This window comes from Vipera ursinii, assembly GCF_947247035.1.
Source record: "Vipera ursinii genome assembly, chromosome: 2".
NCBI classification, from domain to species: Eukaryota; Metazoa; Chordata; class Lepidosauria; order Squamata; family Viperidae; genus Vipera; species Vipera ursinii.
This window is the reverse complement of record NC_139513.1, coordinates 78969450-78982154: the sequence shown is the minus strand read 5'-3', so window position 1 is coordinate 78982154 and position 12705 is coordinate 78969450. Positions and strand designations below refer to the sequence as shown.

General features: G+C 49.7%; 1 protein-coding gene across 1 annotated transcript; it reads right to left on the bottom strand.

The window, feature by feature from the left end:
* Window positions 1–1740: 1740 nt before the first annotated feature.
* On the bottom strand, window positions 1741–8068 carry HAND1 (heart and neural crest derivatives expressed 1; the record flags this gene model as incomplete). Its single annotated transcript, XM_083351210.1, has 2 exons — window positions 1741–1842; window positions 7466–8068. The coding sequence occupies 2 exons, from the start codon at window positions 8066–8068 to the stop codon at window positions 1741–1743; spliced, it is 705 nt and encodes a 234-aa protein (XP_083207336.1).
* Window positions 8069–12705: the final 4637 nt, after the last annotated feature.

Below are 12705 nucleotides of genomic sequence, written 5' to 3'. Positions count from 1 at the left end.
AACCCATTTCTTTAAGTTACTTTGGCTTTGGCATCTTACGGCTTCCTCCCCTGCTGCTTGAATCTAACCAAGGTTTCTTGGAATTTCCCTGGTTCCCCAATAAACGCCCCAGGAATTAAGGCCAGGCCGAACCTGAGGCTTGCCTCTCTGTACTCCAACAACATGTCATGAGAGAAGGGAGAGAGGCGAGGAGGTGTGTTGTTCTTTTTCCATAAAGCTTTTCTTTATTATTATTATTATTAATAATAATATTTTAAAATCCTCATAAATACTTGACTTGGCAAACCTGTCTCTTAGGAAGTGGTCATACAGATTTGAGGTAGAAAACCCGGTACAGACAATGTATCAAATTCACTCACATAGGTAGTTTAAATACATCCAACATAAAAACAACAACAACAACAACGGGGATGAGAGTGGAGGGCGGAAAAAACGGGGAGGGAGAAAGGAGGACTTGTGTATTGTTTATTTACATGTTTTCAAAGCACTAAGCACAGTCCAGCCAAAGGGAAGCCTGGTTATGCCCCATGGATTTCAACGGGAGGATTATAGTAAATGTGCTTAACTCTTCCGCTGAAATCCATGGGTGGTTAGAAAGTGCTTAACTGTGGCCGACCGGGCGCGTTTCCCGCCTCCTTCAGAAAAGCGGGAACCTCCGAGCTCTTCCCGCCACCGCGCCCAGATCCAAATCTCAGATCGACGACGACGACGACGGCGCCGGTTTTAGCCGGATCAGCTTCGGAACCGAGAGCCTCTGACGAGAACCTCCCGCACCGAGCCGGGAACGGGCGCGGCTGCCCAGAGTCTTCCCCTACCTGGGCCCGCCGAAGCGAAAAGGGCCGATCCTCATCGTGCGCGGGCGGCGCGGCCAGTGCCAGCTGGGGATGATGGGAGGGAAGGAGGTTGCTGCGGCGACGAAATGGGGAGAGGGTGGGGGAGGTGTTTGGATCGCTGCTGGCGAAATCCAGGGAGAAGCGAAGAGCCCTGTTGCTTGACGAGGAACGGCGGTCCCGCGTTGCCCCCCCTCCCCCCCTTTCTCCCTTCCTTCCGAGGATAGGTGCCTACACGGCTTTTTCCGTTGCTCGTTAGAGTCCTCGCCTTCTCCAAGCACGGAAATCAGCGGCGTCCAAGAAATCCAAGCAGGTCGGTTGGAAAGTCACTCCTCCGCCTCCATCCACTCTTTTAGGGCTGTGAGGTGTTTTTTTCTGTTGTTGTTGTTGTTGTTGTTTTGCTTTGCTTTGGTTTTGAAAGAGGGAGATCAGCTCTCGCGCTTGGGCCGTCTCGAATCGCTATTCAGACGCTCCTCGATCCCCCGAAAGAGTTAACACGCGGAGGACGACGCACCCTGGTACCGACAAATTTAAAACGGAGTGGGAGTGGGAGACATAAACGCTTGGCTTTCCAACGAGGTTCCCAGAAAGTAGAGAGTTGCACGGACAGTGAAGCACGTGTGTATGAACGGGTTCGGATCCAAGTCCAGCCAAGGCGTTGCAGGCTAGTTTTCGGCCTCCCCTCCTCCTCTTGTAGGGTTATAGTCTTCTCCACCGCGGCTCCGACATTGCACAGGCCCTCCGACGTTTCGAAAGCAAATGAAGGGAATTGCTGCACGGCTGCTCTTTGGCCCGGCAGGAACGAGGAAGAAGGCGAGATGCGAAGAGCCCCGCCGGGCCGTCCCGTCGGCTTCGGTTCGCGACCGCAGATATTAAGATTCTTCTTCGTCGCAACAGGAACTCCACAGGGTCATTGATTCAGTTCCAGCGCCCAGACCTGCTGAGGCCACCCAGTCCTGCCCTTAAGCCTTTTTTCGCCTTGACCTAAAGCTTGAGAATATCCCACGGGCTGCTGCAGAAAAGTGATGGGGCGGGGGGGGGGGGAGAGAAAAAAACACCACACAGTTATTTTGCAAGAAAACTTCGTCATGATTATCAGAAGTGGGAGTCGCAGGGGTGGAATACAAGAAAAAGCGACGCGTCTTACTCAGTCTCGGTCCAGCCCAACCGAAAGGCGCCGATGGACGGCATTTAAGGCCGGGCTTAACTCCGCGCAGAGGCTAATCGTCCTTAATCGGTATGAACACAGTAACCCCGCAGCCTCGCCCGTTGCACCTTAGCAGCCCACAAAGACAAGGCGACAGTGCCTGATTGCATTTTGGTTATCGGATGCCTCCGTTTTCAAATTTCCCTCGAGAGGCTGTTAATAAGAACCCAGCCTTCTCCCGGCCTTTTGGAGTATTAGATTATCAAGCGGAAGGCAATAAATTCCTTGCCTTTATTAACTGCCTTTTTATAAATATCGAAGGCCGTGTTTGGTAAACGCAACCGGCCCTACTAAATTATCTTCGTTATGAGCCTCTAATTGCCAAGGCGGTTTCAGTAAAAGTTTGGGCAACAGCACTGAATAAATAAGAAAGTTTATACAGGCTCTTGGAAAATGTAAACGCAGAATGTTGAATATGTTTAAGTTTTTTTTAAGAAAAAGAAAAGCTTATTTTTAAACAACTCATTTGCTGGATTTTGAAATGTGCCTTTTCAGTCGTTTCTTCTCCGTTATCTTTTTTCCAAAGGTAATACAAGAGATCTGAAACTGAATATAGTTCATCTAAAAGGGGGGGAGGGGAGATACTTCTCACCCATTGCATACCTCAATTGGGAATCCATTGTCCCGCAATGGACAACTGACAGTATGTGTGTATGTAAAACACTATAGTATTGTATGCAGCGTATATAAATAACATACACACAAACAGATATGGTGAAAGAGCGATCAGGACTGATCTCTGCATAATTGTATGAACTTTGATTAGTACAATCTCAACAACAGGCAACATAGACTTTCAAAATCTTCGACCTTGATGCTTGTACTAGAATCTTATTCTCCTCAGTCTGCCGAGTTGCAGTGAAAGGAAAAGGCTGGATCGCTGTTGCCTTTCATGTCGGGGGTGGGTGGGTGTCAATGGCTGCATTTTCACCATTCCATAGGCAGAGACATAGACAGCTGTAGACACTGGGCAGAACACAGTTTAGCAAAACACGGGACCAGGGTCTGTTTTGTTTAACGGAGGGGGAAAAAAGAAATCAAATCAAATCCGCAGAGAGCATCGACTATTGTTTTGCTTGGAAAGGCTCCACTCTTGTGAGCATATGTGTGTTGGTCGCAAATTGCAATGTGGTGTGTGTGTGTGTGTGAGAGAGAGAGAGAGAGAGAGAGAGAGAGAGAGAGAGAGAGAGAGAGAGAGAGAGAGAGAGAGAGAGAGAGAGAGAGAGAGAGAGATTTTCCAGAAAAACATACCCAGCCGGGCAGCATTTAAAACGAAAAAGAAAAAATCCATGCAGAGAACTTTGGACGAATTTTGAAACCTTTAATCTCCTTTGAAGCACTAAAACGAGTCCTTCGGCAGGGAGTTTCGGCCGCATAGAAGAAACCACGCAAAAAAAGGAGATGCAAGAAGAAGTACAAAAAATGGTAAACGATTATTAAGATCCAAAAATCTAGGTTTGGCCAAAAGAGCTTCAAGGATTGCATTACATTTTATCCCCCCCCCATGTTAAATCTGACAGCTTTCCGACTTCGGAACCCATCCATCAATCCGCCTTCCCACACCCACTAAAAGTGAGGTCCTTTCTTTAGAAAGAACGCGGGAGGGGAAAAAAAAACTTTTCGCCAGCTGTCAAAGGAGCCGGAGCTTTGGAGTTTTAAGTCTTCTCTTACCAATCTTATTCGGCGGGGACTCAGGCCGAGCGTAGCCCGACTTAATTCCGCGCAAGCAAGCAAGAGATACAGCAACGCCGCCTCCCTTCTGGAGAACAAGGGTTGCGGGTACGCTGGGAGCTTTCGGACTAACCGCAAAGCCGCATATAATCCCTAGTATTTCCGGCCCAGGTGCATTTGCACGCTGGCTGTTTCTGTATCACAGGATGGCAGGCAATCGCCAGCAAAGGTTACGCTTTGACTGGCCAAATGTGCTGGATCGTAAACCCGAGCTCCCTCCGTTTTCTGCCCTGGGGGTGAAGGGAAAAAAACTGCCCTGAAGAAAAAAAAAATGTGTGGAGTTGGAGCTTCCAAGAGAGAAACAGAAAAGGGGACGTTCTGTTGCAGCTTCTCAGGGACCTCAACCCGTTCTCTTCGATAATTCCCCTCCGTTTCCGTCCCCGTTTCTCCGTCTCTCTACAGGGGTCTTCAAACTTGGCCCTTTTATGACTTGTGGACTTCAACTCCCAGAATTCCTCAGCCAGCTTTGCTGGCTGAGGAATTCTGGGAGTTGAAGTCCACAAGTCATAAAAGGGCCAAGTTTGAAGACCCCTGCTCTAAAACGTCGGCACCGTAGTCCCCTCTCCAGCTCCACAGGTTGACGACGGCTGTAATTTTGAATAGACTTCGTACCCAAAGAAATCACCTCGCAGGGGGAAAGTGATGCCCGCCTTCCCCAAAAGAAGGCAGGCGGCTTCGGGCGCGCAGGCAGGCGGCGGTCAGGCGCTTCTCAACCCCCTTGCAGAGGTCATCTCACCCAAAAGTGCCTTGGGGCAGAGGGACTCGGCGGCTCAGGAGTTGCCGGCTACGGCTCCCGCTTTGGCGTCGCTCGAGCGCGGGGATGTCAGATGCTCCGTGCGGAAAGGCCGAGGCTGGACCAGCTCCGGCCTCTTCACACGGCAGATGGCGAGGAAGGAGGAGGAGGAGGCGGCGTCTTTGCCGCCCGTGTGGGCAGAAAAGGAGCCTGGTCCCGCTCCCGAAGTTTTGGAAGACCCGGTTCCTGGTCGAGGGGAACTCGTGAACGGGAATTCCAGCCAAGGCTGCGCACGATCCCCTCGCTCTAGTCTAGCCGGACCGCCGCGAAACCCGGAGCGCTTCGAGCGCTGCCGCCTCCTTGCTTCTTTCCCGAAGGGCAGCCAGGTGGAAAAGACCGGAGGGACCGGGGCAGTCGCGTTTTGGGCAGCCCGAAATCTAATGAAGTAAGGCGAGGCGGAGAACTTGTAGAGGGCAGGGAAAAAAGAAGTTTGGGTCCCTTAATCCTCTGCCCAGTGCTTCCCGGCTGATCCCACCGAGCGGATTTTACTGCAGAGCGAGCGGATGCTGGACCGGGGCCAGACGTGGGGTTCACGCAATACACTCATCTAGTTTTCAGGTTTTGTACAACGTAGTGAGTACTGAATAGTAAACTAATGGCCCGGGCTGATTTGGCAGTATGAGGTCCACGGTAGTGCATTCATCCACTACTACAGAATCGCTTCTATCACTTCAGTCTCTCCTTTGAAGATATTCCTTGCCACTGCTTCACGTTTAACCCAGAGGGCCTGACAATCCTACATTCTTGAGCCACCCTTTCACTAGGTGGGAGCTGTAGCTTAACAGAGGCTGAAGAACTGCCTTGGCCCTTGAAGGGACTGGCGCTGCAGACCCTTCAGTGCCTAAGGAGATTACTGGCTGGATGAAACCATCAAGAGGTGGGGAATTTTTGTATGCATCTTAAGGAAACCAAAGTCTTCAGATTGAGAGTCAAAACCAAAAACCTGCCAGGAGTGAAACAGAGCATCTTTGCCTGTTGAATGCCCACAGAAATATTGCTGGTTGGAGAAATATTCCTTCATAGACAAAGGAAACTGGAGAAGAGAGTCTCTGTGGCCTTGTTCACACAACAAGCTTAATCAGAGCGAAAGGCGGTGTAAATATGGTGAAAAAATGCATTCCCAAGTTTCTTAATATGATAATATGTTGCAGGAATCCAGATCCACCAGCTATTTTATAATCCAAAGTACTGTAGGAAATTATTAATTCAAGAACTAGGTTAAGCCTCATATATGGACCTTCCATCTCGTTGGCTTTCCTTTCCCACTTACAGACTTTTCACTCAGTGAATATCTCCCAGCTACAGCATTCCTCAATTGAAAATGAACTTTTCTTTTGATTCATGAAAGGTAAGTACGGGGCATAGGATTGGCCTCCGAGTTAAAAAAATAAAGCATTCCAAGATCATTAGAATGTTGAAGTATATTCACTTGGAAGTTAGTTCATGGGTTTTCTATTGCATGTTCAAAACTTTCAAAGATAAAAATGTGTGAGAGAGTGAGCTTCATTCTGGTTTTATAGGGTTGTATGGTGTTGACCCAATCCACTTAAAACAAATAAAGACCTAGCAGTTGTATTTGATAAATGTAGTAAATGTGAAGATTAGTGTCAATTTTTAATGTTTGGCTTTTTGGACAAACCCAATCTCCTTTTGTGTTAACCTGATATATGTGTACTCACAATTAAATAACTAGCTTATTTATGTAGCTGGTTCTCATACCACCAAACAATACTACCAACCACCTCTAAAGCCACAGACTGCCCCTTCTCCCAAAACTCCAGGGATCTGACATCCTTTATTACTGGATAATAAAGCAACTCTACAGTTGCTCATCTGCAAAATTCATATTAATTGACCACAAAATCATTTGGATGGCCACTAAAATTTCATAGTGTTTACTTTCAGACTACAGCACAGGAATGATGGGGTGCCAAGCATCTTTACAAAATTCTTAGGTTGTTAAATAAATAAAAGCTTGGTTTACAAAACACAATGCATCTCAAACAAGCAAATCACAATTTATATTAACATGCTTTGTGAACAAACTCTAAGCACCAGTGCTATTCAGACACAGCCACCAGTATTGCAATAGAAACCTCTGGCTGTCTATGGAGATTCTCAATCATCCAGATCATGCTTGTCCCAAAGGTACTTTTTCCAAAAGGCAACTGGACTTGGTGGGTTTTCTCTCTCTCCTTTGAAAATTGTTTCATTTTTCGTCCAAGAAGCTTCTTCAGTTCTTTGAAAGCAAAAGATTTGTAAAGGAAAGAAGAAGAGGGGAAAAACAAACAAACAAGAAAGTCCAGTAATTTTTCGGAAAAAGCATCTTTGGGGAAATCTATAGGTGGATGGTGCCAAACCAGCTGAAGATGGGCAGGAAGTAGATTTCCATCTCAGACGTGTCACATGGGAAATAACAAAAGGGATTCCATTCTTTTTTTTTAAAAAAAAAACCATATTAACGTTGTTGTTTTAAAACAATGTATGTCTAGTGCCGTTCCACTGCCAAAGTGTTACTTGAGATTTTAGTTCTTTCAGAGAGTAAGCAAACTTTCTAGCTTTGTCTAACAAGCCCAGGGGATCAGATCTGGCATTTTAGGAGGCCCCTTAAAGCAAGGAATGAATGCAGAGGTGCTCCTGCACACGTGTCAAGTTCCCGCTACCCGAGGACACACCCCAAGTGCTGCGGCGAGGATGCCACCGCGACTTGTCCATGCGCTGTTTTGACGTGTGAGGTGAGGTATCCACGTGCTGACCTACCATGAAGGACGCGAGCTCCTCTAGGCATAGGCAGAGTGCCGGCCAAAGTCTGCGCCTGCCGGTCCTAGAAAACGCCCTTCCCTCCAAGGCGCCGCGGGAGCCCCAAACATCTTCCCCCTCCCGCCCACAACCCCGGCTTCTTACCGGCTGCTCGCGCTTCCTCTTGGCCTCGCGGGGCTCGGCCTTCTTGAGCTCGGCCTTGAAGCCCTCGGCGGCCGGCCCGTCCTTGGCGAGCACCTCCATGAGGTAAGCGATGTAGCTGGTAGCCAAGCGCAGCGTCTTGATCTTGGAGAGCTTCGTGTCGGCCGGCACGTTGGGGATGCACTCGCGCAGCTCGGCGAAGGCGCTGTTCAGGCTCTCGGTGCGTCGCCTCTCCTTGCGCGGGGCTCCAGGCGCCGGGCCGGCCCGCCGTCTCCCCGCCAGGCGCCCGCCCAGCTCCGACGGGCTGCTGCCGTAGGACGAAGAGGGAGAAGCCGAGGAGGTCAGCCCGGCCACAGCGCAGACCAGCTCCGGAGGCGGCGGCTGAGGCGGCGGCTGAGGCGGCGGAGACAGCTCGGCCGACGCTGCGCTCAACAGCCAGCCCTGCGCGAAGGGCCGGTCGGACGCCGCGGCCGCCGCCGAGAAACATCGCGCAGGGGGCGGCGGCGGCGGCGGCGGCGGCCCGAAGAGAAAGGGCTCGTGCAGCAAAGCGCTGTGCGGGTGATGGTGCGGGTGCGGGTGGCCCTGGTAGCTCCCCACCACGTTCATGGCGAGTGCCTGGCGCTAGGAAGCCATGGGCGGGCGGACGGGCGGGCCCCTGGGCGCCTCCACACCAGCCCCCCGACCGCTTTTTCGCCGCTCAGCTCCGCGCCTCTTCGCTCGCCGCCTCGGCCCTCCTCAGTCCCTCTACCCTCCGCTCGGCCTTTATACCGCGGAGGGCTTTTGATGTCACGCAGGGGAGGGGGAGGGGGGAAGAGGAGGGAAGGGAAGGGAGGGGGGAGGATAGGCGCGCGCGCGCGCGCGCGCACACACACACGTACGGACGCACGTAAGCGTCCTGGCGGCCGGCGGCGAGGAGCTCACCCTTGAAGCCGGACGCCCGGCCGGGCCCATCCGCCGGATCTTTGCAAACGAGCCTCTCTCGCTTTGTCCTCTTCCATTTCCCACCCCCACCGCCGGTCTGTGCGGACTGCGGCGCGAAGCGCCAATCCGAGGTCCGAGATCTTCGGAGTCACCGGCGAAACTCTTGCCTTTCCGGAGACCCTTCTCCGGGTCAAGACTCCATACTAGACTCAGCCTGGCCGGGTTTACTGCCAGTGGATAGTAGTTAAAGCAGGGGTCTTCAAACTTGGCCCTTTGATGACTTGTGGACTTCAACTCCCAGAATTCCTCAGCTTTGAAGACCCCTGCAAGGCTTCTCCGCCTCCTCCTCTTCCTCCTCCTCCTCCTCCCTGTGTTGGAGACCGAAACTCGTTTGTCCCCAGCCTGACGTTAAGGGCATGGGATCGCTGCCCTCGCTCCCGTTCTCGCTTGTCTCTTGGCTGGGGAACCGCCAGAATCGCTGCTCCCTGCTGCCACTCCTGAAGGCCGCGCTGCGCCTGTTCAAGGGGCCAGAAACTGCCTCGGCTGCTCGGCTAGGAAGGCCCGAAGCTGATCGGCGGAGCGGAGGCATCAGCCCTGCTGCTTCCTACCGAAACGCGCTTTCCTCGCGAGGCAGGCTGCGTCTCTTCTTTTGTAAGGAGATTTATTTATTTTTTTCCAACAGTCCGGCTCCGTCGAGGCTTCGGCTGTTTCTCCCTGAGAAGTAGGCTGTGATCACAATCTTAAGAGGGATATGAGTTGCCCCAGTACCCACTGCAACAAAGTAATAATAAAAGACGAGACAGGGTTGTTCTAACCTGCAGGAATTTAATACTGTAGAGTAGACTACTTATTTTTTTCAACTCTCGGTTATCCCCGAAATCAATCCACGTCTACATCCGATAAAGATGGTTGTATTTAGGGACAAACTAATTTCACTACTCTATAAACCCAAGGGGAGGGAGATATTTTAAATATCTCCAGTTAGTAGCCCATATATATTCCAGATTTTCTGTCTTCTTAGAACGTTTTGATTTGGTGTGGGAGAGCTTTCCACCACATCTGTACAGTACTTTGGTCGAGGTAACTCCTCCAAGTTATGCAGTACAGGTTGAGGCTTTATCCTTACTGTCAATGGGACTCTGTTGGCTTACCTTTTAGGTGAGGAAAATACATTTCTTATTACTCCTAATCTAATCTGAGCCTGGAATTTTCCTCTTCCAGCCATTCGGAAGAAGGAAGGATTATAATTTGGACTGGAAGAAGTTTGTAAACATGAGGTGAAAGCCACGGTGTTCACTCTGAAAAGAGGGAGAGAAAATCAATGGCCATGTTTTATTAGTGCAATGGAAGGTTTAAATGTTAATGTGCAAGTTTTTAGGGACCCAAGCATTGTTCAAGAGATAATCTTTGTTACCCTGCAAATATTAGACTTATGGTGCAATTATCTGCCCATTTTCCCATTGTGGATCGAGAGAAAGCTCATCATTGCCCTGATGAAGGGCAAAGGCAGACAACAAGGTAGGCAGTATTTATTCAAATATTAATGCTCTTGCTCTGTATCATTCTGGTGCCTTGTATGTAGTAGAGAACAAAGACTGAAAACAAACCAACGCCCACAATGTAATTTTAGTGGAACATTTTTAGTCAATTTTATTAGAAATGAAAAATCAGGCTGTCAAATTGGTAAATCATTCAGACAACACACTAAGCACTTTGCTTATAATGGGACTGAACGCATACTTAATACTAACTGCATTTTCTCCATATGAATCATTCCTGTTACAAAGGAGTAACTGACTAGAAAGAAACCTATAATACTGTACACAACAGTCAGAAATAAATCTAATTACAATCAAAAAGGTTACTTCCTGTAATGGGGGTGCAGACATTACAGTAGAAAAATCCAGACTAGAACATACTTTAACATGCTTGTGGACATGCTTGTGGATGTGTGAAATTTGGAAGATTCCCTAAATCACTCTTTATTCCTGACATTCTGGACTGAAAATAACATGGGTTTATAGAAGATCTGAATTTGTTTTCTAGGTAAGTGAAATTGTCTTGTGCAAAGCATTTCTGTACCTGAATGTCACTGTTTTGAATTCTCTGTGGATCAGCCATACTGCTTCTCTAATCACTGATGAAGTTTTCTATTAAAAACAGAACTACAAAACAGACCAGGAGAATGAGAGAAAGTGTGTGTGTGTGTGTGAGAGAGAGAGAGAGAGAGAGAGAGAGAGAATAAAATCAAGTTTGAATGAAAGAATGATCAAATGGATTTGTAATCAGTCCACCCCCCCCCCCCACCCCTAACTGTTATTTGCCTGCAGCCAAGTTTATTTTTCTAGGCTGGTGGACTTTTGTTTTTATTTTTCTCTGCTGGAGCACTAAGAAAGCCAATATTACTGTTTTCTGGACCAGCTTCCAACAGAATGCAATGACTGTGTCTCTATTTGAAGTGCTAAAGCTGTCTTCTCCAACTACAGAAGCCCACCAGATGCATTGATTCACCACTCCTACTAGCTTTTTTGAGGATGGAGTGTCCTCAGAAGGGCATTGGGATTGTCAAAAGAATAAGACTGATCTCAACCCAATATTTCTGCAAGAAATTGCATTGCATTGCATTCTGCTTCCAGTGGTGCCTGGTCACCATCTCCATTACTCCATTTGCCTGTCCTCCAGAAAAATTGAAGTGTGTGCTGGTTGAAGATTACGGTAACTGTAATCCAATGTGATTACAGCTGATTGTGAATGGAGAAAAATATTTCAATAGCACAGGCATTAGAAAAAAGTGAGATACAAATCTGCTGATACGTCACTGAAAAGATGATTTCAAGGATATCCTATCTCAGAACAGTTAACTATGAAAGCCAAAAAGATTAGTCTGAAGTAGGATACTGAGATGAAGAAAAACAGGCCAGACCCTTCATGTTTTGACCGGTGGTCCTCTCCTCCCAGACTTGGGGGTGGGGTGGGGGCTGTCCCGAGTCCCCTCGGATTTGGAAATGTGCCTTTCCATCTCCTGAAAGGTTGGCTCCTATAGCGATTGGGAGCTGCTTCTACCTTCGGAGCCCGCCTTCGACAGCACTTGAGCAAAGAGACAGGAAAGGAGCAGCCGGATACAATTCGCAGGGCAATTTTTCTAGTCAATAAGGACATTTACCTTTTGGAGAGTATCCAAGTGGGCGAGCAAGCTCCACCCTAGTTTTCAAAGCTTTGCTCTCCACTTCCCTCCCCCCCCCGCCCCCCGGCCAGCCCTACCCTCTGCCCTCCTTCGCGCTCCCCATTATTAATAAGATGCTTTATATAGAATTATATTCAAAACCTGAGCCTGGGAGTCACAATTGCCTCGCCTAGCACTACCTCTTCGGGATATTTCCCTTCTCCCCCCTTATGTTTCCCCGTGATTCCCCACCCCCACCCCCCCACCCCAGGCCACCGCGAGATCTCAGAAGACGCTGCTCCAAGGAAGGCGAAGCGCGGAAAAAATTCGTTTCCCTGTATTCGGACCAAAGGGACAAGCCAAGCGCTGGCCTACCCAATTCTTAGTTCCTCTCTCGCCTCCTCTCCCTCCACCACCACCACCACCCCCGGCACGTTACTGTCTGGGAGGGGCAGGTCCGCTCCCCCACGGTGGGATCGCAAGACTTCGTGAGTGGCCCTGCAAAAAAAGCCCCTCTGCACCAGAGGCTGTTTCTGCCAGTCGCCCTTTTCGCCGTTGCTTTTGGCAGAGTGACCCCGAAAGGACGTGGGAGAGCGGAAGGATCGCCCTGCGCAGTCCTGGCCTAAAAAAAAAAAAGGGTATATCGACCCCACGCCCAGTCTGCAGAGGTCTGCTTGGATTGCCGTCCGAACGGTGTCGGGAAACGTCCCTTCCTCCCCCTACCCCACCCACCCCGCTCCCGTGGTCTGCATTTCCTCTGCCAAATGCGACTCAGAGAGGAAAGCGGCGCCGGCTTAACTTTAGGTGCCACTACGGCATCTGTATTCCAATCCTCTCCCCCCCCCCCACGCCCCAAACCCGTGAGCTGCCGCCGACTCTTGTGGCAGTGAGTTCCACAAGGGTGAATTGGCATGCGCTACCTATGGGGATAGACCAGCGTTTCCCAACCTTAGGAACTTGAAGATGCGTGGACTTCAACTCCCAGAATTCCCCAGCCAGCTATGCTGGCTGGGGAATTCTGGGAGTTGAAGTCCACGCATCTTCAAGTTCCTAAGGTTGGGAAACACTGGGATAGACGATTAAAAAAAAAAACTTGGTCGGAGTCTCCGCCTGGCCCATTTTCGACGCCAAGATTCAGTACGCCGATTGCCAGCGAAGC